Genomic DNA, 21,485 nt, shown 5'->3' on the forward strand with positions numbered 1-21,485 from the left:
AATATATTGTTGTTGTTGTTCAGTCGCTCAGTCATGTCCGACCCTTTGCGATCCTGTGTACTGCAGCACACCAGGCTTCCCTGTCCTTCATCACCTCCTGGAGCTTGCTCTGACTTATGTCCATTGAGTCAGTGATGCCATCCAAACGTCTCGTCCTCTGTCATCCCCTTCTCCTCCTGACTTCAGTTTTTCCCAGCATCAGGGTCTTTCGTAATGAGTTGGCTCTTCATATCTGGTGGCCAAAGTATTGGAGCTTCAGCTTCAGGATCAGTCCTTCCAGTGAATATTCAGGACTGATTTCCTTTAGGATGGACTGGTTGGATATCCTTGCTGTCCAAGGGACTCTCAAGAGTGTTCTCCAACACCGCAGACCATAGCATCAATTCTTTAGCAGTCAGCCTTCTTTATGGTCCAACTCTCATATCCATATCCATGACTACCATAAAAACCATAGCTTTGACTCTGTGTATCTTTTTTGGCAAAGTGATGTCTCTGCTTTTTAATACTGTCTAGGTTGGTCATAGCTTTTCTTCCAAGGAGCAACCATCTTTTAATTTAATGGCTGTAGTCACCACTTGCAGTGATTGTTTTTAGCCCAAAAAAATAAAGTCTGTCACTGTTTCCAATGTTTCCCTATCTGTTTCCCATGAAGTAACGGACCGGATGCCGTTATCTTAGTTTTTTGAATGTTGAGTTTTAAGTCAGCTTTTTCACTGTCCTCTTTCACTTTCATCAGGGTCTTTAGTTCCTCCTTACTTTCTACCGTAAGGGTGGTGTCATCTGCATATCTGAGGTTATTGATATTTCTCCCGGCCTTCTTTTTTCCAGCTTGTGCTTCATCCAGCCCAGCATTTTGCTTGATATACTCTGTATGTAAGTTAAATAAACAAGGTAACAATATATAGCCTTCAGATCAGATCAGATCAGTCGCTCAGTCGTGTCCGACTCTTTGTGACCCCATGAATCGAAGCACGCCAGGCCTCCCTGTCCACACCAACTCCTGGAGTTCACTGAGACTCACGTCCATTGAGTCAGCGATGCCATCCAGCCATCTCATCCTCTAGCATCCCCTTCTCCTCAGCCCCCAATCCCTCCCAGCATCAGAGTCTTTTCCAGGGAGTCAACTCTTTGCATGAGGTGGCCAAAGTACTGGAGTTTCAGCTTTAGCATCATTCCTTCCAAAGAAATCCCAGGGCTGCTCTCCTTCAGAATGGACTGGTTGGATCTCCTTGCAGTCCAAGGGACTCTCAAGAGTCTTCTCCAGCACCACAGTTCAAAAGCATCAATTCTTCGGTGCTCAGCCTTCTTCACAGTCCAACTCTCACATCCATACATGACCACAGGAAAAACCATAGCCTTGACTAGACAGACCTTTGTTGGCAAAGTAATGTCTCTGCTTTTGAATATGCTATCTAGGTTGGTCATAACTTTCCTTCCAAGGAGTAAGCGTCTTTTAATTTCATGGCTGCAGTCACCATCTGTAGTGATTTTGGAGCCCAGAAAAATAAAGTCTGACACTGTTTCCACTGTTTCCCCATCTATTTCCCATGACGTGGTGGGACCGGATGCCATGATCTTCGTTTTCTGAATGTTGAGCTTTAAGCCAACTTTTTCACTCTCCACTTTCACTTTCATCAAGAGGCTTTTGAGTTCCTCTTCACTTTCTGCCATAAGGGTGGTATCATTTGCATATCTGAGGTTATTGATATTTCTCCCGGCAGTCTTGATTCCAGCTTGTGTTTCTTCCAGTCCAGCGTTTCTCATGATGTACTCTGCATAGAAGTTAAATAAACAGGGTGACAATATACAGCCTTGACGTACTCCTTTTCCTATTTGGAACCAGTCTGTTGTTCCATGTCCAGTTCTAACTGTTGCTTCCTGACCTGCATACAAATTTATCAAGAGGCAGATCAGGTGGTCTGGTATTCCCATCTCTTTCAGAATTTTCCAGTTTATTGTGATCCACACAGTCAAAGGCTTTGGCATAGTCAATAAAGCAGAAATAGATGTTTTTCTCGGACTCTCTTGCTTTATCCATGATCCAGTGGATGTTGGCAATTTGATCTCTGGTTCCTTTGCCTTTTCTAAATCCAGCTTGAACATCAGGAAGTTCACGGTTCACATATTGCTGAAGCCTGGCTTGGAGAATTTTGAGCATTACTTTACTAGTGTGTGAGATGAGTGCAATTGTGCGGTAGTTTGAGCATTCTTTGGCATTGCCTTTCTTAGGGATTGGAATGAAAACTGACCTTTTCCAGTCCTGTGGCCACTGCTGAGTTGTCCAAATTTGCTGGCATATTGAGTGCAGCATTTTCACAGCTTCATCTTTCAGGATTTGGAATAGTTCAACTGGAATTCCATCACCTCCACTAGCTTTGTTCGTAGTGATGCTTCCTAAGGCCCACTGGACTTCACATTTCAGGATGTCTGGCTCTAGGTCAGTGATCACACCATCGTGATTATCTGGGCTGTGAAGATCTTTTTTGTACAGTTCTTCTGTGTATTCTTGCCATCTCTTCTTAATTATCTTCTACTTCTCTTAGGTCCATACCATTTCTGTCCTTTATCGAGCTCATCTTTGCATGAAATGTTCCTTTGGTATCTCTGATTTTCTTGAAGAGATCCCTAGTCTTTCCCATTCTGTTGTTTTCCTCTATTTCTTTGCATTGATTGCTGAAGAAGGCTTTCGTATCTCTTGTTGCTATTCTTTGGAACACTGCATTCAGATGTTTATATCTTTCCTTTTCTCCTTTGCTTTTAGCTTCTCTTCTTTTCACAGCTATTTGTAAGGCCTCCCCAGATAGCCATTTTGCTTTTCTGCATTTCTTTTCTATGGGAATGGTCTTGATCCCTGTCTCCTGTACAGTGTCACGAACCTCATTCCATAGTTCATCAGGCAGTCTGTCTGTCAGATCTAGGCCCTTAAATCTATTTCTCACTTCCACTGTATAATCATAAGGGATTTGATTTAGGTCATACCTGAATGGTCCAGTGGTTTTCCTTACTTTCAGCAATTTAAGTCTGAATTTGGCAATAAGGAGTTCATGGTCTGAGCCACAGTCAGCTCCTGGTCTTGTTTTTGTTGACTGTATAGAGCTTCTCCATCTTTGGCTGCAAAGAATATAATCAATCTGATTTCGGTGTTGACCATCTGGTGATGTCCATGTATAGAATCTTCTCTTGTGTTGTTGGAAGAGGGTGTTTGTTATGACCAGTGCATTTTCTTGGCAAAACTCTATTAGTCTTTGCCCTGCTTCATTTCGTATTCCAAGGCCAAATTTGCCTGTTACTCTAGGTGTTTCTTGACTTCCTACTTTTGCATTCCAGTCCCCTATAATGAAAAGGACATCTTTCTTGGGTGTTAGTTCTAAAAGGTCTTGTAGGTCTTCATAGAACCGTTCAACTTCAGCTTCTTCAGCGTTACTGGTTGGGGCATAGACTTGGATTACTGTGATACTGAATGGTTTGCCTTGGAAACGAACAGAGATCATTCTGTCGTTTTTGAGATTGCATCCAAGTACTGCATTTCAGACTCTTTTGTTGACCATGATGGCCACTCCATTTCTTCTGAGGGATTCCTGCCCGCAGTAGTAGATATAATGGTCATCTGAGTTAAATTCACCCATTCCAGTCCATTTGAGTTCGCTGATTCCTAGAATGTCGACATTCACTCTGGCCATCTCTTGTTTGACCACTTCCAATTTGCCTTGATTCATGGACCTGACAGTCCAGGTTCCTATGCAATATTGCTCTTTACAGCATTGGACCTTGCTTCTATCACCAGTCACATCCACAGCTGGGTATTCTTTTTGCTTTGGCTCCATCCCTTCATTCTTTCTGGAGTTATTTCTCCACTGATCTCCAGTAGCATATTGGGCACCTACTGACCTGGGGAGTTTCTCTTTCAGTATCCTATCATTTTGCCTTTTCATACTGTTCATGGGGTTCTGAAGGCAAGAATACTGAAGTGGTTTGCCATTCCCTTCTCCAGTGGACCACATTCTGTCAAATCTCTCCACCATGACCTGCCCGTCTTTGGTTGCCTCACGGGCATGGCTTAGTTTCATTGAGTTAGACAAGGCTGTGGTCCTAGTGTGATTAGATTGACTTTTTCTGTGAGTATGGTTTCAGTGTGTTTGCCCTCTGATGCCCTCTTGCAACACCTACTGTCTTACTTGAGTTTCTCTTACCTTGGGCGTGGGGTATCTCTTCATGGCTGCTCCAGCAAAGCGCAGCCATTGCTCCTTACTTTGGACGAGGGATATCTCCTCACCTCCGCCCTTCCTGACCTTCAATGTGGGATAGCTCCTCTAGGCCCTCCTGCGCCCATGCAGCCACGGCTCCTTGGACGTGGGGTTGGTCCTCCCGGCCACCGACTCTGGCCTCGGACGTGGGGGCGTGGGGTAGCTCCTCCCGGCCACCGCCCCTTGCCTTGGGCGTGAGGGCGTAGGGTAGCTCCTCCCGCCCGTCGCCCCTGGCCTCGGGCTTGGGGCATGGGGTATCTCCTCTTGTAGCGCCCCTGGCCTCCGGTGTGGGTTCCCCCTCCCTGCCGCTGCCCTTGGCCTCGGGCTTAGGGGCGTGGTGTAGCTCCTCCCGCCCGTCGTCCCTGGCCTTGGGTTTGGGGCGTGGGGTATCTCCTCTCCTCACGCCCCTGGCCTCGGGCGTGGGTTGCTCCTCCCAGCCGCCATGGCCTCGGGCGTGGGGGCTTGGGGTAGCTCATCTCGTCACCACCCCTGACCTCGGACACTGGGTATCTCCTCTCGGCGGCGCCCCCCTGACTTAGGACGCGGGGTAGCTCCTCTCCGCCGTTCCTGTGCCGTCGCAGTCTGGTACTCTCGGTCGCTGCCCCTGACCTCGGACGTGGGGTAACTCCTCTTGGCCGCCGCCCTTTGGGCATGGGGTCCTCCTGGCTTCTGCCCCTGACCTCGGACGGGGGGTGGCTCCTCTTGGCCGCGCTATCGCGCGCACGTCGCAGCCACCTGCGCATATATAGCCTTAACCTACTCCTTTCCCAGTTTTGAACAACCAGTCCGTTGTTCCATATCCGGTTCTGACTGTTGCTTCTTGACCTGCATACAGATTTCTCAGGAGGCAGGTAAGGTGGTCTGGTATTCCCATCTCTTTAAGAATTTTCCACAGTTTGTTGTGATCCATATAGTCAAAGGCTGTAGTGTACTCAGTGAAGCAGAAGTAGATGTTTTTCTGGAATTCCCTTCTTTTTTGTATGATCCAGCAGATATTGGCAATTTGATCTCTGGTTCTTCTGCCTTTTCTAAATTCAGATTTTACATCTCAAAGTTCTTGGTTCACATACTGTTGAAGCCTAGCTTGAAGGATTTTGAGCATTACCTTACTAGCATATGAAATGAGTGCAGCTGTATGGTAGTTTGAACATTCTTTGGAATTGCCCTTCATTGAGATTGGAATGAAAACTGACCTTTTCCAGTCCTGGGGCCACTGCTGAGTTTTCCAAATTTGCTGGCATATTGAGTGCAGCACTTTAACAGCATAATCTTTTAGAATTTGAAATAGCTCAGCTGGGATTCCATCACTTTACTAACCTTTTCTTAGTAATGCTTCCAAAGTCCCACTTGACTTCACACTCTAGTATGTCTGGCTCTATCTACATGAATGATCACACTGTCATGGTTATCTGTGTCATTGAGACCGTTAGTTTTTCTGTGTTTTCTTGTCACTTCTTCTTAATATCTTCTGCTTCTGTTAGATCTATACCATTTCTGTCCTTTATTGTGCTCATTTTTCCACGAAATGTTCCCTTGGTGTATGTATAATTTTCTTGAAGAGATCTCTGGTCTTTCCCCTTCTATTGTTATCTTCTTTTTCTTTGCATTGCTCACTGAGGAAGGCTTTCTTATCTCTCTTTGCTATTCTTTGGAACTCTTCATTCAGATGGGTGTATTTTTCCTTTTCTCCTTTACTTTTTGCTTCTCTTCTTTTTTCAGCTATTTGTAAGGCCTCCTCAGACAACCATTTTGCCTTTTTCATTTCTTTTTCTTGGGGATGGTTTTGGTCACTGCCTCCTGTATAATATTACGAATATATGTCTATAGTTCTTAAGGCACTTTGTCAGATCTAGTCCCTTGAATCCATTTGTCACCTCCACTGTATAAACATAAGGGATTTGATGTAGGTTGTACCTGAAAGCGGAGAAGGCAATGGCACCCCACTCCAGTACTCTTGCCTGGAAAATCCCACGGACAAAGGAGCCTGGTAGGCTGCAGTCCATGGGGTTGCAAAGAGTCAGACACGACTGAGCGACTTCACTTTCACTTTTTACTTTCATTCATTGGAAAAGTAAATGGCAACCCACTCCAGTGTTCTTGCCTGGGGAATCCCAGGGACGGGGGAGCCTGGTGGGCTGCCGTCTATGGGGTCACACAGTGTCGGACACGACTGAAGCGACTTAGCAGCAGTACCTGAATGGCCTAGTCGTTTTCCCTACTTTCTTAAATTTAAGTCTGAATTTTGCAATAAGGAGCTTATGATCTGAGCCACAGTCAAGCTTCCCAGTCTTGTTTTTGCTGACTTTGTAGAACTTCTCCATCTTTGGTTGCAAAGTCTGATTTCAGTATTGACCATCCAGTGATGTCCACGTGTAGCATCATCTCTTGTGTTGTTGGAAGGAGGTGTTTGCTATGACCAGTGCATTCTCTTGGCAAAACTCTGTAAGCCTTTGCCCTGCTTCATTTTGTAGTCTTAATGCCAGTCTTGCCTGTTACTCCAGGTATCTCTGTCTCTTTTTTAAAAAAATTAACTTATTTATTTTAATTGGAGGCTAATTACTTTACAACATTGTGGTGATTTTTGCCATACATTTACTCCAGTTATCTCTTGACTTCCTACTTTTGCATTCCACACCCCTGTGATGAAAAGGATCTTTGTTTTCTTTTGGTGTTACTACCAGAAGGTCTTGTATGTCTTTGTAGAACCATTCAGGTTTTTTGGCGTTAGTGGTTTGGACATAGACTTAGTTACTCTGATGTTGAATGGTTTGCCTTGTAAATGAACAGAGATCATTGTGTCGTTTTGGGGATGGCACCCAAGTACTGCATTTCAGGTAGAGGAATCTGTAAATGCTAAGACCCTGAAGTGGTACGTAGTGTCACTGGATTTTGTTAAATAGGAGGAGTAAAAGATAAGTTCTGAAAATATAAGGGAGCCAGCTCATTAAGCTTTGTAGACTAATGTAAGGAATTGTTTTGAATAAGATGTGAAGCCATCAGAATTTGAGCAGAGAGGTGACATAATTTAATAGCTTAAATTTTAATCAGATCATTTAGGTTGCTCTGTGAAAAATAGACTAAGAAAACAGGCAAAAGCAAGGAAATCAATGAAGCTTTAATGTAATAATTCTAAGAGAAAATAAAATAAAATAAAATTTGCTCACAAATTGAATATAGAATATGAAAGAGAGAAGGGCATCGAAGAAGAAGTATACCAATATATGTATCTGGCATCCTTAAGAGTGGAGTTTCTCTTAACTGAGGTAATGAAACCAGCATCTGGAGGTTTTAGGGTAAGATCAGAAGGTCATTTTGAAGTAAACCATATTTTGTCGAATTAAGATGCCACCATTGTAAAATGCAACTTCCAGTTAAACTATGAAACAGTTTGAAATATGCAACCTAGTTTCAGAAATGTTAAGATGGAAAAGAACAGCAACAAAAACAGATGCTTTTTAGGGTCAGTAAAATACAGAGAAAGTTTGAGATGCTCATGTAGACATTCAGGTAAAAGTGTTGCCAAGGCCTGTGATGAGCTAAATCTCATTCAGTTTTGTGTCTTCATTTTACGTAAATTGAAATGTTGAATGGGCAGTTAGGTTTTTTTTTTTTTTCCCCTTATTAGAGGAGAAATCTGGGCCAAAGGTTGTTGGTAGGGTGGTTGAAATCTCCAAGGGAGAAGATGCAGATGGAGGAAGGAAGTCTGTAAGAACTAGATTCTGTTGTACTGCTGCATTTAGAGGCTGAACGTGGGGAAAGGAACCTGGGAAGAATGCTAGTGAGTGAGGAGAATGCGGTACCTGGAAAGCACACTCGAGGAGTCGTGCAGTGCTGTTGGCCTGTCCAGTGCCTCTGACAGGTGGAGCAAAATAAAGACAAGGAACTTTCATCAGATTTAGTTCATTGTAGGCCTTGGCAGGGTTTGGGGGAAGTGCTGTTTTATTCCTATTGTATGTTCAGGAAGGGCCTGTTGGGAAGTGAGAACTGAATGAGAACCGTAATAACTGGGAGTAGAGTATTCCAGGCAGATGGAATAGTTTGTGCGAATAGTCTGGCAAAATTAAATTTGTTGTTGCTGAGGAACAGAAAAATGGTAGTGTGGCTGGAGTGAAATGAGATACTTGTTGTAGGATTTTGAAAGATATGATTTACTTGTTTAGAGGTATTCCTTGTTGTTCCTGATTTCATGTTCTTTTAATTATAACTAGCAAGTGAATTTTATCAGCATGTATTGAATTGATCATATTATTTTAATTGGTAAATTCAGTTAATTTCCTAATGTTCAGTCTATTTTGCATTCTTAGAATAAGTTCAACATAGTCATAGTTTTTGCATTGATAGACTTGCTTCTCTAACATCTGTATTTTGCTTGTGAAATATTAGTTGATTGGATATTTGATTAAAGTTACTGATAAAATCATCTGGGCCTATTGATTTAATTAATGGTAATGAATTATTTAGTTTTTCTATTCTTGAGTCATCATGGTAATTTATAGTTTTCTAAAAAATATTTTCATCTTAGCTTTTAATTTTATTTGGCTAAATAATATGTAACTTTATTATGTTTGTATTATGTCTTCTCATATGTAAAATATATTATTTAAGTATCTCCTGTAGTTGTATTCTCCTCTTTTATTCGTTTTTTTTTTTTCATGATTTGGAAAAAATTGATTTGTCAGTTTTATTCATCTTTTTTTAATGAGTTTAACTTTTTGCATTGTTGTTTCTGTCTTACGTCATGGTTTTATATTTCATTCATGTTTACTCTTCCCTTTACTAATTGTTCTTTAAACTTTTGGTTTCTTTTGTTCTTCTCATTTCCTGAAATGGATATTGTACTCATTTTCAGTCTTGTTTTTTCCCTAATGTAAATAGTGAAGGGTAAAAATCTGCCTATCAGTACTGCTTTAGTTCCATCTCCCAAATTTTAGTATAGTATTTTTCTACTTTTCAGTTGTGAATGTTTTCATTTTGTTTTTGAGCTCAAATTAAAAGCTGTTTCAAATTCTAATGTGATCTTCCTATTATATTTTAGTATTGATCATCACCTTGATAGTAGTGTGGTAAAAAATAGATAAGGTGATCTTTATGTTCCCAATCCTTTGAAATTTGTTGAGGCTTACATACTGAGCCCTTGTAATTGTTACCTGTTTTGGTTGAAAGAATGAGTATTCTGCTGTTGTGTGTGTACTGTTTATTTGTCCATTAGTGCAAGATTACTAGTTATTTTTACTATTACTGAGAAAAGCATATTACACTATCCCTTTCTTTATGTAGATTTATTAATTACCTTTGTTCTGTCCATCTTTCCTTTATATATTTATAGGACAGTATTGAACTCTTTATTGTTATATACTGAATTCTTCATCTTTTGAGGCTTTCTGCCTTAAAATCTGTTTGTCATTAATGAATATAGTTAGCTTTCTCTTTAAATATTTTCCTGTTTTTTTTTTTAATTTATTTCATTTTTTTAATATGTTTTGTATCCCATTTAAGCAAGGATAGCTGAGTAGAGTTTTGCATTTTGTTTGTTGGCTAGGACTTCTAATACTGTCAGAGATAAGAGTGGGCGTCTTTGTCCTTGTCTTATTTCAGATGTTAACAAGAAGACTTTCATTTTTTTGCCTTTGAGTGTTACATTGAGTGTGGGTTTGTCATAAATGGCTTTTATTATGTTGAGATATGTTCCCTCTGGGCTTCCCAGGTGATTCAGATGATAAAGAATTTGCCTGCGGTGCAGTAGACCTGGGTCCACCCTGAGGTCGGGAAGGCCCCCTGGAGAAGGCAATGGCAACCCACTCCAGTATTCTTGCTTGGAGAATTCCATGGACAGAGGAGCCTAGTGGACAACAGACCATGGAGTTGCAGAGTTGGACATGACTGAGCAACTAACACACATGTTCCCTTTGTACCACTTTGGTAAGAGTTTTATCATGAATCGATACTGAATTTTGTCAAGTGCTTTTTCTGCATCTATTGAGATGATAATATGGTTTTTGTCTTTTGTTAATGTGGCATATCACGTTAATTGGTTTGCATAGGTTGACGACTCCTTGTGACCCTAGGATGAATCCAGCTTGGTCATGGTGTATGATTTTTTATTTTATGTGTTGTTATATTTGGTTTATTAATACCTTGTTGAGAATTTTTACATCTATATTCATCAAAGATACAGGCTTGTAATTTTCTTTTCTGGCTTTGGTATCACAGTGATGGTGGCTTCATAGACTGTATTTAGGAGTGTTCCTTCCTCTTCATTCTTAAGGAAGAGTTTGAGAAGGATGGGTTTAAGTTTTTCTTTGTATGTTTGGTAGAATTAACCGGTGAAGCCATCAGGTCCTGCACTTGTGTTTGTAGGGAGTGTTTTTCTTCTATTTATTTACAGATTCTGTTTCACTTAAAATGATTGTCTGTTCAAATTATCAGTTTCTTGATTGAATTTTGGTGGACTGTATGTTTCTAAAAACTTATCCCTTTTTTTTGGGGTTGTTGAATTTATTAGCATATAAATGTTCATAGTATTCTCTTACAGTGTTTTGTATTTCTGTGGTATCATTTGAGACTTCTTTTTTGTTTCTTACTTTATTTACTTGGGTTCTCTATCCTTTCTTGGTGAGTGTAGTCAACAGCTTGTCAGTTTTGTTTAGTCTTTCTATTTCCTTTTTGATATCCTCATTCCCTCATAGCTCAGTTGGTAAAGAATCTGGCAGCAATGCAGGAGACCCTGGTTCAATTCTTGGGTCGGGAAGATCCGCTGGAGAAGGGATAGGCTACACACTCCAGGAATCTTTGGGCTTCCCTTGTGGCTCAGCCGGTAAAGAATCCACCTGCAATATGGAAGACCTGGGTTCGATCCCTGGGTTGGGCAAATTCCCTGGAGAGGGGAAAGGCTACACACTCCAGTATTCTGGCCTGGAGAATTCTATGGACCGTATAGTCTGTGGGGTTGCAAAGAGTCTGATGTGACTTTCACTTTGATCCATTGGTTTTTTTAGTAACATGTTGTTTAGTCTCCATGTGATTGTTTTTTTCTCATTTCTTTTCCTGTGGTTAATTTCTTGTTTCATGCCTTTGTGGTTAGAGAAGATCCTTGAAATAATTTCTATACTCTTAAATTTGTTGGGGTTACTTTTGTGCCCTAGTATTTGGTTAGTCCTAACCAGTCCATCCTAAAGGAAATAAGTCCTGGGTGTTCATTGAAACGACTGATGTTGAAACGGAAACTCCATTATTTTGGCCATCTGATGCGAAGAGATATCATTTGAAAAGACCCTGATGTTGGGAAAGATTGAAGGCAGGAGAACACTGGAGTGGGTTGCCATTTCCTTCTCCAATGCATGAAAGTGGAAAGTGAAAGTGAAGTCGCTCAGTGGTGTCCAACTCTTGGTGACTCCATGGACTACAGCCTACTAGGCTCCTCCGTCCATGGGATTTTCCAGGCAAGAGTACTGGAGTGGGGTGCCATTGCCTTCTCTGTCAATGGACATGAGTTTGGGTAAACTCTGGGAGTTGGTGATGAACAGGAAGGCCTGGCGTGCTGCGGTTCATGGGGTCGCAAAGAGTCGGACACAACTGAGCGACTGAACTGATCTCAAAGAATGTTTCACGTGCAGTTGAAAAGAATGTGTATCCTGGGTTTTTTTTGCATACAGTGTCCTGAAAATATCACTTGAATCTGTCTTATTGCATCATATGAGATCTCTGTTGCCTTATTGGTTTTCTTTCTAGAGGATGTGTCCCCTGATGTGAATGAGGTATTAAAGTCCCTTCCTGTTGTGTCCCTATCAGTTTCTGCCTTTGTGTCGTGTTAGTATTTGTCTTATATATTTGGGTGCTCCTATATTGGGTGTATATATGTTAACGAGTGTAAAATCCTCTTCTTGTATTGGTCCTTTTATCATCATATGGTGTCCTTTTTCATCTTTTTTTATGGCTTTTGTTAATGTCTGTTTTGTTTGATATGAGTATTGTGACTCCTGCCTTCTTGTCATTTCTGTTTGCATGAAATGCCTTTTTCCATCCCCGCACTTACAGTCTGTGTGTCCTTTGTCCTGATGTGGGAGGCTTTATTTTTCTTTTATCCTATCTTTTACTCTGTCTTTTGATTGGAGTATTCAGTCCACTGTCATTTAAGGTAATTATTGATACATAAGTATTTACTGCCATTTTAAACCTTGTTTTCCAGTTGACTGTATTTCTTCTTTTTTCCTCTCTGGTTTGATGAAAATTTTATGCTTACATTTTCTTTTTGGTTTTTGTGAATTTTTGTATGTTTTTTAATTTGTAGTTGCTCTCTTTTTCAAGTATGTTAACCCTTTCCTATATCTGCTTGCTTTAATAGTCACATAAGTAAACATTCTTAGAAAAAAAAGTATTACATTCTCTTAGTCTTCTTCCACACATTTTATGATTTTATATTTTTTATATCTTCATGTTTATCCTTTTGCTGTTCAGTATGTTTATCGTTGCTTTCACAAATAAGTTTTTTTTTTTTTTTAATCTGTATGTACACTGGCTTTTCAATTGTGATTTCCTCCTACCTATATCTGTTTGCTTCTTTTCTATATAGAGAAGACCTTTCAATATTTCTTTTAGGATAGGTTTAGTATCACTGTATTTTAGTTTGTGCTTGTCTGATAAATTTTTTCTCTCCACTCCTATTCTAATCGGTTACCTTACTGGGTAGAGTATTCTAGGTTGCAGTTTTCCTTTTGAGACTTTGAATATGTTTTGCCACTTCCTTCTGGGCTGTAACATTTCTGTATGGAAATCAGCTGATAGTCTTATGGGAGTTCCCTTGTCATTAACTCTTTGTTTTTCTCTTGCTGCCTTAAGAATACTGTCTTTAACTTTTGCCATTTTAAAAATAATATATCTTGGTGTAGGTCTGTTTGGGTTCATCTTGTTTAGAACCCTGTGTGTTTCCTGTATCTGGATATCTGTTTCCACCTTTAAGTTTGGGAATTTTTTAGCCATAGTTTCTTCAAGTACGTTTTCAATCCTCTTTTCTCTTTCTTCTCCTTTTGGGATCCCTGTTATATGTAGATTGGCATACTTTATATTGTTCCATAGGTCTCATATTGCTTGCTTGCTTCTTTTTTTTTGAGCTGTTGGCTGTTTCGACCAGATTATTTCCATTTTCCTTTCTTCTAGATCACTTATTCTCTCTTCAGCATCATTCATTCTGTTATGTATTGCCTTTAGTTCAGCCTTTGTCTCAGCAAATGAATTTTCTAATTTTTCTTGACTCTTCCTTACAGTTTTTAGTTCCTTTTCACAATAGTTTGCATTTCTATTGGTGCAATTCAGTTCAGTCGGTCAGTCATGTCCAACTCTTTGTGACCCCATGGACTGCAGCACGACAGGCTTCCCTATCACCAACTCCCGGAGTTTACTCAAACTCATGTCCATTGAGTCGATGATGCCATTCAACCATCTCATCCTCTCGTCCCCTTCTCTTCCTGTCTTCAATCTTCCCCAGCATCAGAGTCTTTTCCAGTGAGTCAGTTCTTCACATCAGGTGGCCAAAGTATTGAAGTTTCAGCTTCAGCATCAGTCCTTCCAATGAATATTCAGGACTGATTTCCTTTAGGATGGATTGGTTGGATCTCCTTGCATTCCAAGGGACGCTCAAGAATCTTTCCAACACCACAGTTCAAAAGCATTAATTCTTTGGCACTCAGGTTTCTTTGTAGTCCAGCTTTCACATCCAGTACTGGAAAAACTATAGCTTTGACTAGGTGGACCTTTGTTGGCAAAGTAATATCTGCTTTTTAATATGCTGTTTAGGTTGGGCATAGCTTTCCTTCTAAGCAGCAAGCATCTTTTAATTTCATGGCTGCAGTCACCACTTGCAGTGATTTTGGAGCCCCCAAAAATAGAGTCTGTCACTGTTTCCATGTTTCCCTGTCTATTCCATGAAGTGGTGGGACTGGATGCCATGATTTTAGTTTTTTGAATGTTGTGTTTTAAGCCAACTTTTTCACTTTCCTCTCTTGGAGGGCTATTAATATGTGGGTGCGTCCTGGCATAGCTTGTATGGCTTTAATATTTTTTTGGTGTGAGGGCTGCTTTTGGTTTGGATGCTTGTCATATCTTTGCTCAGTGTTTACTGGATATTGGTAGGCAGTGTGCAGGTGCTGCCCACAGATGCTCCCAGGAAGTGGGGGCCACGACCAGCCACCTGTCACAGGAGCCTCAGCAACAGCAGCCCATGCCCATCTCTGGAGTCGAAGATGACAGTGGTAGCTCACGCCCATCCCTGAACCCCGTGTAGGCAGTGCTCTGCTGCCTAAGAGTGTGAATTCAGAGAAGGAAGTTTTTTTGATGGTCTTGCTGCTCGTCTCATGTGCCACCAACAGTGGTGCCTTGCCTCTCTATCAGTCCCAGGCTTCTTCCTGTACTCGCTCTGTTGTGGTGCACCATACCCTACCCACCTCAGGCTGTCTCTACACAGCCAACCCTGGTCCTCTCCTGGGGTCTAACCTCCAAAGCCCAAGCCTCACTCCACCTGCCCCAGCAGATGAGTGTCTCAGGCTGGGGTCTGCCAGGTGGCACCTACTGTCTGAAGGTGTCTTTCCACTTTGCCGTCGCAAAGCAGTTGCTGCACTCTCCTTTGAGGCTCCAAAGCTACCCCTTTGTCCCAGTTGATCTCACCACCAGTGAGGGAACTTCGCAATGTGCAGAAACCTTTCCTTTTTCACAGCTTGCTCCCAGGGACTCAGGTTCCATCCCAGTTCCTCTCTCTCTCTCTTTTTCCTTTCTTCTTTTGTCCTACTTAGTTACATGAAGATTTTCTTGCCCTTTAGAAAGTCTGAAGTCTTCTTCCAATGTTCAGTAGATGTTCTATGTAAATAATTCTGCATGTAGATGTATTTTTGATGTATTTGTCTGAGAAGGTGTTTCCCATGTCCTGCTCCTCTGCCTTCTTGATCCGATCCTTGGGATGGTTTCCATTAGACTCTACCTTGGAGAACTCTGGGCTTTGTCCTCAACACCCCTCTCTCAGGGGATCATAAAAATAAATACACCAGATTACCTGGTTGGCCAAATGCCCTCAGAATGAAAGGCAGTTTCTTTTTTCCACTGCTGGTTTCCCATCTGCACTGGTATTTTGTCCACAATTCCTTACTTTCATGCTAACCTATAAATACATTTATAAAGATACTTTACCAGTTTTTTTTTAGTAGTTGTTCAGTAAGAGAATCAGAAAATACTTTGTTAGTTATGCTCTTGGAAATCAAAGTTTAGAATACCTTGTTTAACATCCTAAAATCTTACGGTTTGGAGTGTTCTGATTACAGTATAATCTAGATATATACAATATTTACATTGTCATTTTGCCATTAGATATCAGTAAGTTATCTTTATGCCTCATGCTGCTGACTGCCAGTGAAGAAGATGGATGAATAGGTAGGAGGTGTGGCACAGTAGTGCTTCTAAAAGCAAAAAATAAATACCCATCTTTCAGATGAATTTTCTTTTGTTCAGTGTTCTTTTATAGTCATGTGATACAGTTTCTTTTGAATTCAGAGTGGTGGAGTATAAGATGAGGAAACTGTGGGCCACCTGTATGCATTTCCACTTGATATCTGGAAATACATACACAGTAGTTGGTTTTCATTTGTACATTTTCCAAGTAGAGAGAGTTTCAAGGTTGAACTTTTTATGCTGTCATATATCAACCCAGTTTGAATTTCAGTGAGCACATGTGATTAGAGAATAGCATAATGATTAAAGGATGAATAACTCCAGATATGTGAATCCTCAGGCAGTGTTTGGGAGTTAATATCAGTGTGTTTTTATTTTAACGGTTTAAATTTCAGATGTTGAAAGAAGTAACTTATTTGTGGTCAGTTATGTATTACCACTAATAAAATGCCAGGCTTTCCTTCTTTGGAGGGGCTATAATGTTAAAAGAAATAAAAATTATAATAATAATCCTATGTGGAAACCTTTGGTGCAAGAGAAAATAATGTATGTATTTTGAGTATAAAGATTTTTAATTTTTAAATAGGTTCAGGACTTCTGGAAATCTTGTAATCACTCGCGAGATTGATGTGGCAAAAAATCAGTCCTCTTGGTTCATCAACAAAAAATCTACCAGCCCAAAAGCAGTAGAAGAGCAAGTTGCAGCCTTAAATATTCAAGTGGGCAATCTTTGCCAGTTTCTACCTCAGGTATGAGAGAATTAAATGTAAAAGTGGGAAAATTTTCTATATAATGTTTCCTCTTTATGTCATATAAGAATGTAAATACTTTTTGAGAGCTATTGTTACTATTTAAAAGGAGCATAGTGGTCTTAATAGTTAACAGTTCTTTGTATTGTAAAAGGTAGTATCTCATCTCTTATAGTAAAATCTTACCTTATAGTAAAATCTTACTACTTTTTAGTAATTTGGAAATACTCAGTTAATAAATCTATCAATAAATCTATTATAATAGATTTATTATAATATTGTTATTTATAATAGATTATAACAAATTATATTTATTATATTTCTATAATAAATATTGATCAACATAATATAATAAACATTTTATTATAAATTTATTAAAATTAAATATTATATAACAATAAATATAATAAATATTTTATTATAATTATTATTTATAATATATTATAGTAAATCTATTATAAAGGAAATAAAGGTATTATCTCCTTTATTTCCTTATAAATAATAAAGGTATTATTTATTTATAAGTGCAGAAAGTAGCTTAAGTAGTTCTGTGCTTCAATTTATAGGCTCTTAAAATTGTGTTAATAAACAACTTCTTAATCAGTCTATTTGTATAAAATGCTTTATATACCAAGACTCTTAAATCTATGTGTATTCCTTCTAGAACTGTTTTATATTTTAAGTTTCTTCAAAAAAAAATAAAACATCCTGATATTCCATGTTAAATATTAAAGTCAAATATCTTTTAGACTGGTCTTTGGATGCTATTCTAGTGACTGAATTAGTTCTTTTCTTCAGAAACAATGATGATTTGATTACTGTGTCCAAGTTAAGTAAAAGTTAAAATTTGAAAGCATTTATCAGCTGGTTTTCGGAGAAGGCAATGGCACCCCACTCCAGTACTCTTGCCTGGAAAAATCCCATGGATGGAGAAGTCTGGTGGGCTGCAGTCCATGGGGTCGCTAAGAGTCGGACTCGACTGAGCGACTGACTTCCCTTTCACTTTTCACTTTCATGCATTGGAGAAGGAAATGGCAACCCACTCCAGTGTTCTTGCCTGGAGGATCCTAGGGATGGTGGAGCCTTGGTGGGCTGCCGTCTCTGGGGTCGCACAGAGTCGGACATGACTGAAGCGACTTAGCAGCAGCAGCAGCAGCAGCAGCAGCAGCTGATTTAAAGCTGTCTCCAGAAATATTAATAGTTGTTTGAAATTGCCATCCTTCTTTTCTTTTTTAAGCTTCTAATAATTTCATTCCAATTGACATGTGGTAATGATCATTGTAATCCAGGGCAGTATTTTTTATTTCCAAACTGTGTTAAATGTATAGAAAAGTTTCAACCTGGAAATATTGACATTGAAATTTTTTTAAAGTTCTCAAAAAGGTGGTAGTTTATACCCTAAGTTTATTATTTTAAAGAATAATATCAAAGGACAGGATTTATTTTAAGATTCATATCGCAAAGGTTTTTTTTTTTTCTTTTGAATGAGTTTCTTCTTGACAAGTATCATTGAGTGAAAAATGTTTTGAAGATATTTGTAAATGATAATATTAGTTGATATTTAAGTTCTGTGCTCTAGGATAAAGTTGGAGAGTTTGCTAAACTCAGTAAAATTGAACTCCTTGAAGCTACCGAGAAGTCAGTTGGTCCTCCAGAAATGCACAAATACCACTGTGAACTGAAAAACTTCAGGGAGAAAGAAAAACAACTAGAGGTAATTTATGGTCAACTCATTTTATTGTCTTTCATTGGCCAGTGAATAATAGTTCATTGAGTAAATTCATATATTTGTGATTTTTTTTTCAGCAAGGATTTTCAGTAATTAGGTTACTAAAAAGTAAGAATGGGTTTGATATAAAGTTTTGACTATCATGTCATCAAATATATGTTATTAATTGAATTTCTAAAGTACTTTTTTCTCTCAGGAAGTTTCAGTGTTATTCTTTTATTCATTCAGTATTTTCTAAACACCTGTGATATTTCAGATGCTGTATAGGGTTTTGGGTAATACAGCATATATATAGCATTTAGTTAGTGTCTTTGTTAAGCCCATTCTTATATTTTATTCAGTTGTGTGAGGATAGACTTTGTAAAAGAACTGTACATTTAGTTGAAGTGTTTGATTTTTATCTTCACCTTTAATAAATTTAAATGTCCTTTTATAGTATATCACATTAAAAGATGTTTATTTAATGAATCATTTTTCATAATTCAGCAGCTACAATTCAGTAAATTTTTGTAATGAAAAATCTAGTTAACTAATGCTTTCTTTTAAACTGTGACTGGCACTTCCCAGGTGGCTCAGTAGTAAGGAATCTGCCTGCAGTGCAGGAGGTGCAGGTTTGATCCCTGGGTTGGAAAGATCCCCTGGAGGAGGGCATGGCAACCCACCTCAGTATTCTTGCCTGAAAAATCCTATGGACAGAGGAGACTGGTGGGCTGCAGTCCATGGGATTGCACAGAGTTGTACACAACTGAAGTGACTAAGCACGCACAAACTGTAACTATCTGTACTTGATAATGTGATTTGTTCTGATTTAATGCTATTGTTGTTGTTGTACTTAATTCAGAGTGAATGACAAAAGAAGTTGTAATTATTTTAATCCTACTTTAGATACCCCTGTCAGTTCTTTTATTTTTCCCCAAATCAAATCGTCTAATACTCCCCTCTGAAAGACTGTAACTACCTACCAACTTCTGAAAGAAAACAAGCACATATTCTTCTAGGTTCTGAGTGCAATTTACTTGTTTGTTAATTCACAAGATAAAGGCTAGATTTTAGCTTTCCTTTATCTCATTTCTAAATCCTTCAGTCATGGGTATTCATAACATACTACTAATAATATCACTTTTCTGTATGTCATGTTACAGCTTTTGAGCTTTCACCTGTAGTTAAGTTGAGTACCTTCTACCAGTGAAGTGAATAGGGCAGATATCTCTCTTCTCTTCAGGCAAGAAGAGTCCAAGCTTAGAGATGTGGCAGGGCTTCCTCATGGTCCCATAATTGATAAATAGTAGAGCCTAGACCAGAACTCAGGTGTGCACTTTAGTTTTACACAGTTCTTAAGAACTCCTATTGTGAAATTTTGCTAGCACTATACATTTTTCATTATAAAAAGATTTGACCTTTTGTCTTTCTTTGATTAAGCTAATTGTTAAATGAATATTTATTTTAGACCTCATGCAAACAGAAAACCGAATATCTAGAGAAAATGATTCAGAGGAATGAAAGATATAAACAAGATGTGGACAGGTTCTATGAACGTAAGCGACATTTAGATTTGATTGAGATGCTTGAAGCAAAAAGGCCGTGGGTGGTAAGTCTGAGTTACTAAAGTAAAATAGTGATTCTTTAAGTATCAGGAAAATTATAAAGGAGACACTAAATACTCAAATTAGGTGCTATTCATTTTTGCTTTGTATATTGTGCATAGTAATATTTATCCGTCTCTGTGTTATTTTGTAACTGTGTGCTATGTTATTGTTATTGCATAACAGGTAACAGTTGATTTAGTCTGTGTCCTTAATTCTTCCGGAATTGAGGCAAGAGATAGTTTTATTTTATAAAATATTAATGAGCTAAAAATATTTACGTATGTAAGAATGAAATGTCCTCGGGTTACTGAAAATTTACTTGGAGTGTGCTACTACTATCAACTTCAGCTACAGACAGAGCTGAAGGATATTAACTGTAATCTTCTACTCATTATGGTTCATAAGTTTACTGAGTTTACTGTTTTAATCACTGTGATGTATATGATTTGGAACCAGAGTTTGGGCCAAAAATTCATTTCCCTCAGTACATTATTTTTCAGTGGGTGGAACAAAATAAGGAAGTTTAATAATATCTTTAATGCCAGGATGGAAATAATTATTAGATTGGAAAAATGTGTGGCTGTATTTGTGACTTTATTCAGCCTGTCCCACCCGTTTTCACCCTATCCTTTTCCGTAATTTCATTTTTCTTAAACTTTTTCTTTTTTTTCAGCTCAATTTCATAATTTTTTCCTATGTTTATTATTATTCTGACACCTGCTTTATCTTTGTATTTTGAAGTCTTTTGATTTCTCTCTTTAAAGACTGAGTTTAATGATTTTTCAATATTTCCTTCTTTGATTTCCTATAATGTTTATTGTTGTTCAGTCGCTTAGCTATGTTCGACTCTTTGTGATCCTGTGGACTGCAGCATGCCAGGCTTCCCTGTCTATCACTGTCTCCCAGAGTTTGCTCAAACTCATCTCCATTGAATCGGTAATGCCATTCAACCATCTCATCCTCTGTTGTCCCCTTCTAGTGTCTTTGATCTTTCATAGCATCCAGGTCTTTTCCGGTGAGTTGACTCTGCCTCAGGTGGACAAAGTATTGACACTTCAGCATTAAGTCCAACTCTTACATCCAGATGCCTAGTGGAAAAATCATAGCTATGACGTTATGAACCTCTGTTGGTAAAGTGGTGTGTCTGCTTTTTAATACTCTTTCTAGGTTTGTTATAGCTTTTCTTCAAAGGAGCAAGCATCTTTTAATTTCATGGCTTCTGTCATTGTTTCCATTTTTTCCCCATCTATTTGCCATGAAGACCAGATGCCATGATCTTAGTTTTCTGAACAGTGAGTTTAAAGACAGCTTTATCACTTTCCTCTTTCACCTTCATCAAGGGACTTTTTAGTTCCTCTTCTCTCTCTGCCATAAGGGTGGTATCACCTACATATCTGAGGTTATTGATATTTCTCCTGGCAGTCTTGATTCCAGCTTGTGCTTCATCCAGCCTGACATTTCACATGATGTACTCTGCATATAAGTTAAATAAGCAGGGTGACAATATACAGCTTTGATGTACTCCCAATTTGGAACTAGTCCATTGTCCATGTCTGTTTCTAACTGTTGCTTTTTGACCTGCATACAGATTTCTCAGGATACAAGTAAGGTGGTCTGGTATTCCCTTCTCTCTTAGAATTTTCCAGTTTGTTGTGATCCATACAGTCAAAGACTTTAGCATGGTCAATGAAGCAGAAATAGATGTCTTTCTGAAATTCCTTGCTTTTTCTGTGATCCAGCACATGTT

At 39.0% G+C, this 21,485-nt stretch overlaps 1 protein-coding gene across 12 annotated transcripts in view; it reads left to right on the top strand.

Annotated features, from left to right (window-relative positions):
• The window catches only part of SMC5 (structural maintenance of chromosomes 5), a 118,016-nt gene that overhangs the window by 31,111 nt on the left and 65,420 nt on the right, over positions 1–21,485 (top strand). For 10 of the 12 annotated variants that reach the window (XR_015169700.1, XR_015169701.1, XR_015169702.1 and 7 more), the window contains exons 4-6: positions 16,261–16,423; positions 18,003–18,137; positions 19,600–19,740. Coding sequence is in view for 8 of the 12 variants with exons in the window: in XM_086415501.1 (XP_086271627.1) it covers positions 16,261–16,423; positions 18,003–18,137; positions 19,600–19,740 (439 nt within the window). In the remaining 4 variants the exon portion in view is untranslated. Of the gene's footprint in view, positions 1–9,948; positions 10,164–16,260; positions 16,424–18,002; positions 18,138–19,599; positions 19,741–21,485 lie in introns of those variants that run through there. The other 2 variants (XM_086415503.1, XM_086415504.1) reach the window with 1 other exon arrangement.

The sequence above is a fragment of the Bos grunniens genome, chromosome 8 (genome assembly GCF_055505025.1).
Source record: "Bos grunniens cultivar Pamir isolate PY7600 chromosome 8, Bosgru_T2T1.0, whole genome shotgun sequence".
NCBI classification, from domain to species: Eukaryota; Metazoa; Chordata; class Mammalia; order Artiodactyla; family Bovidae; genus Bos; species Bos grunniens.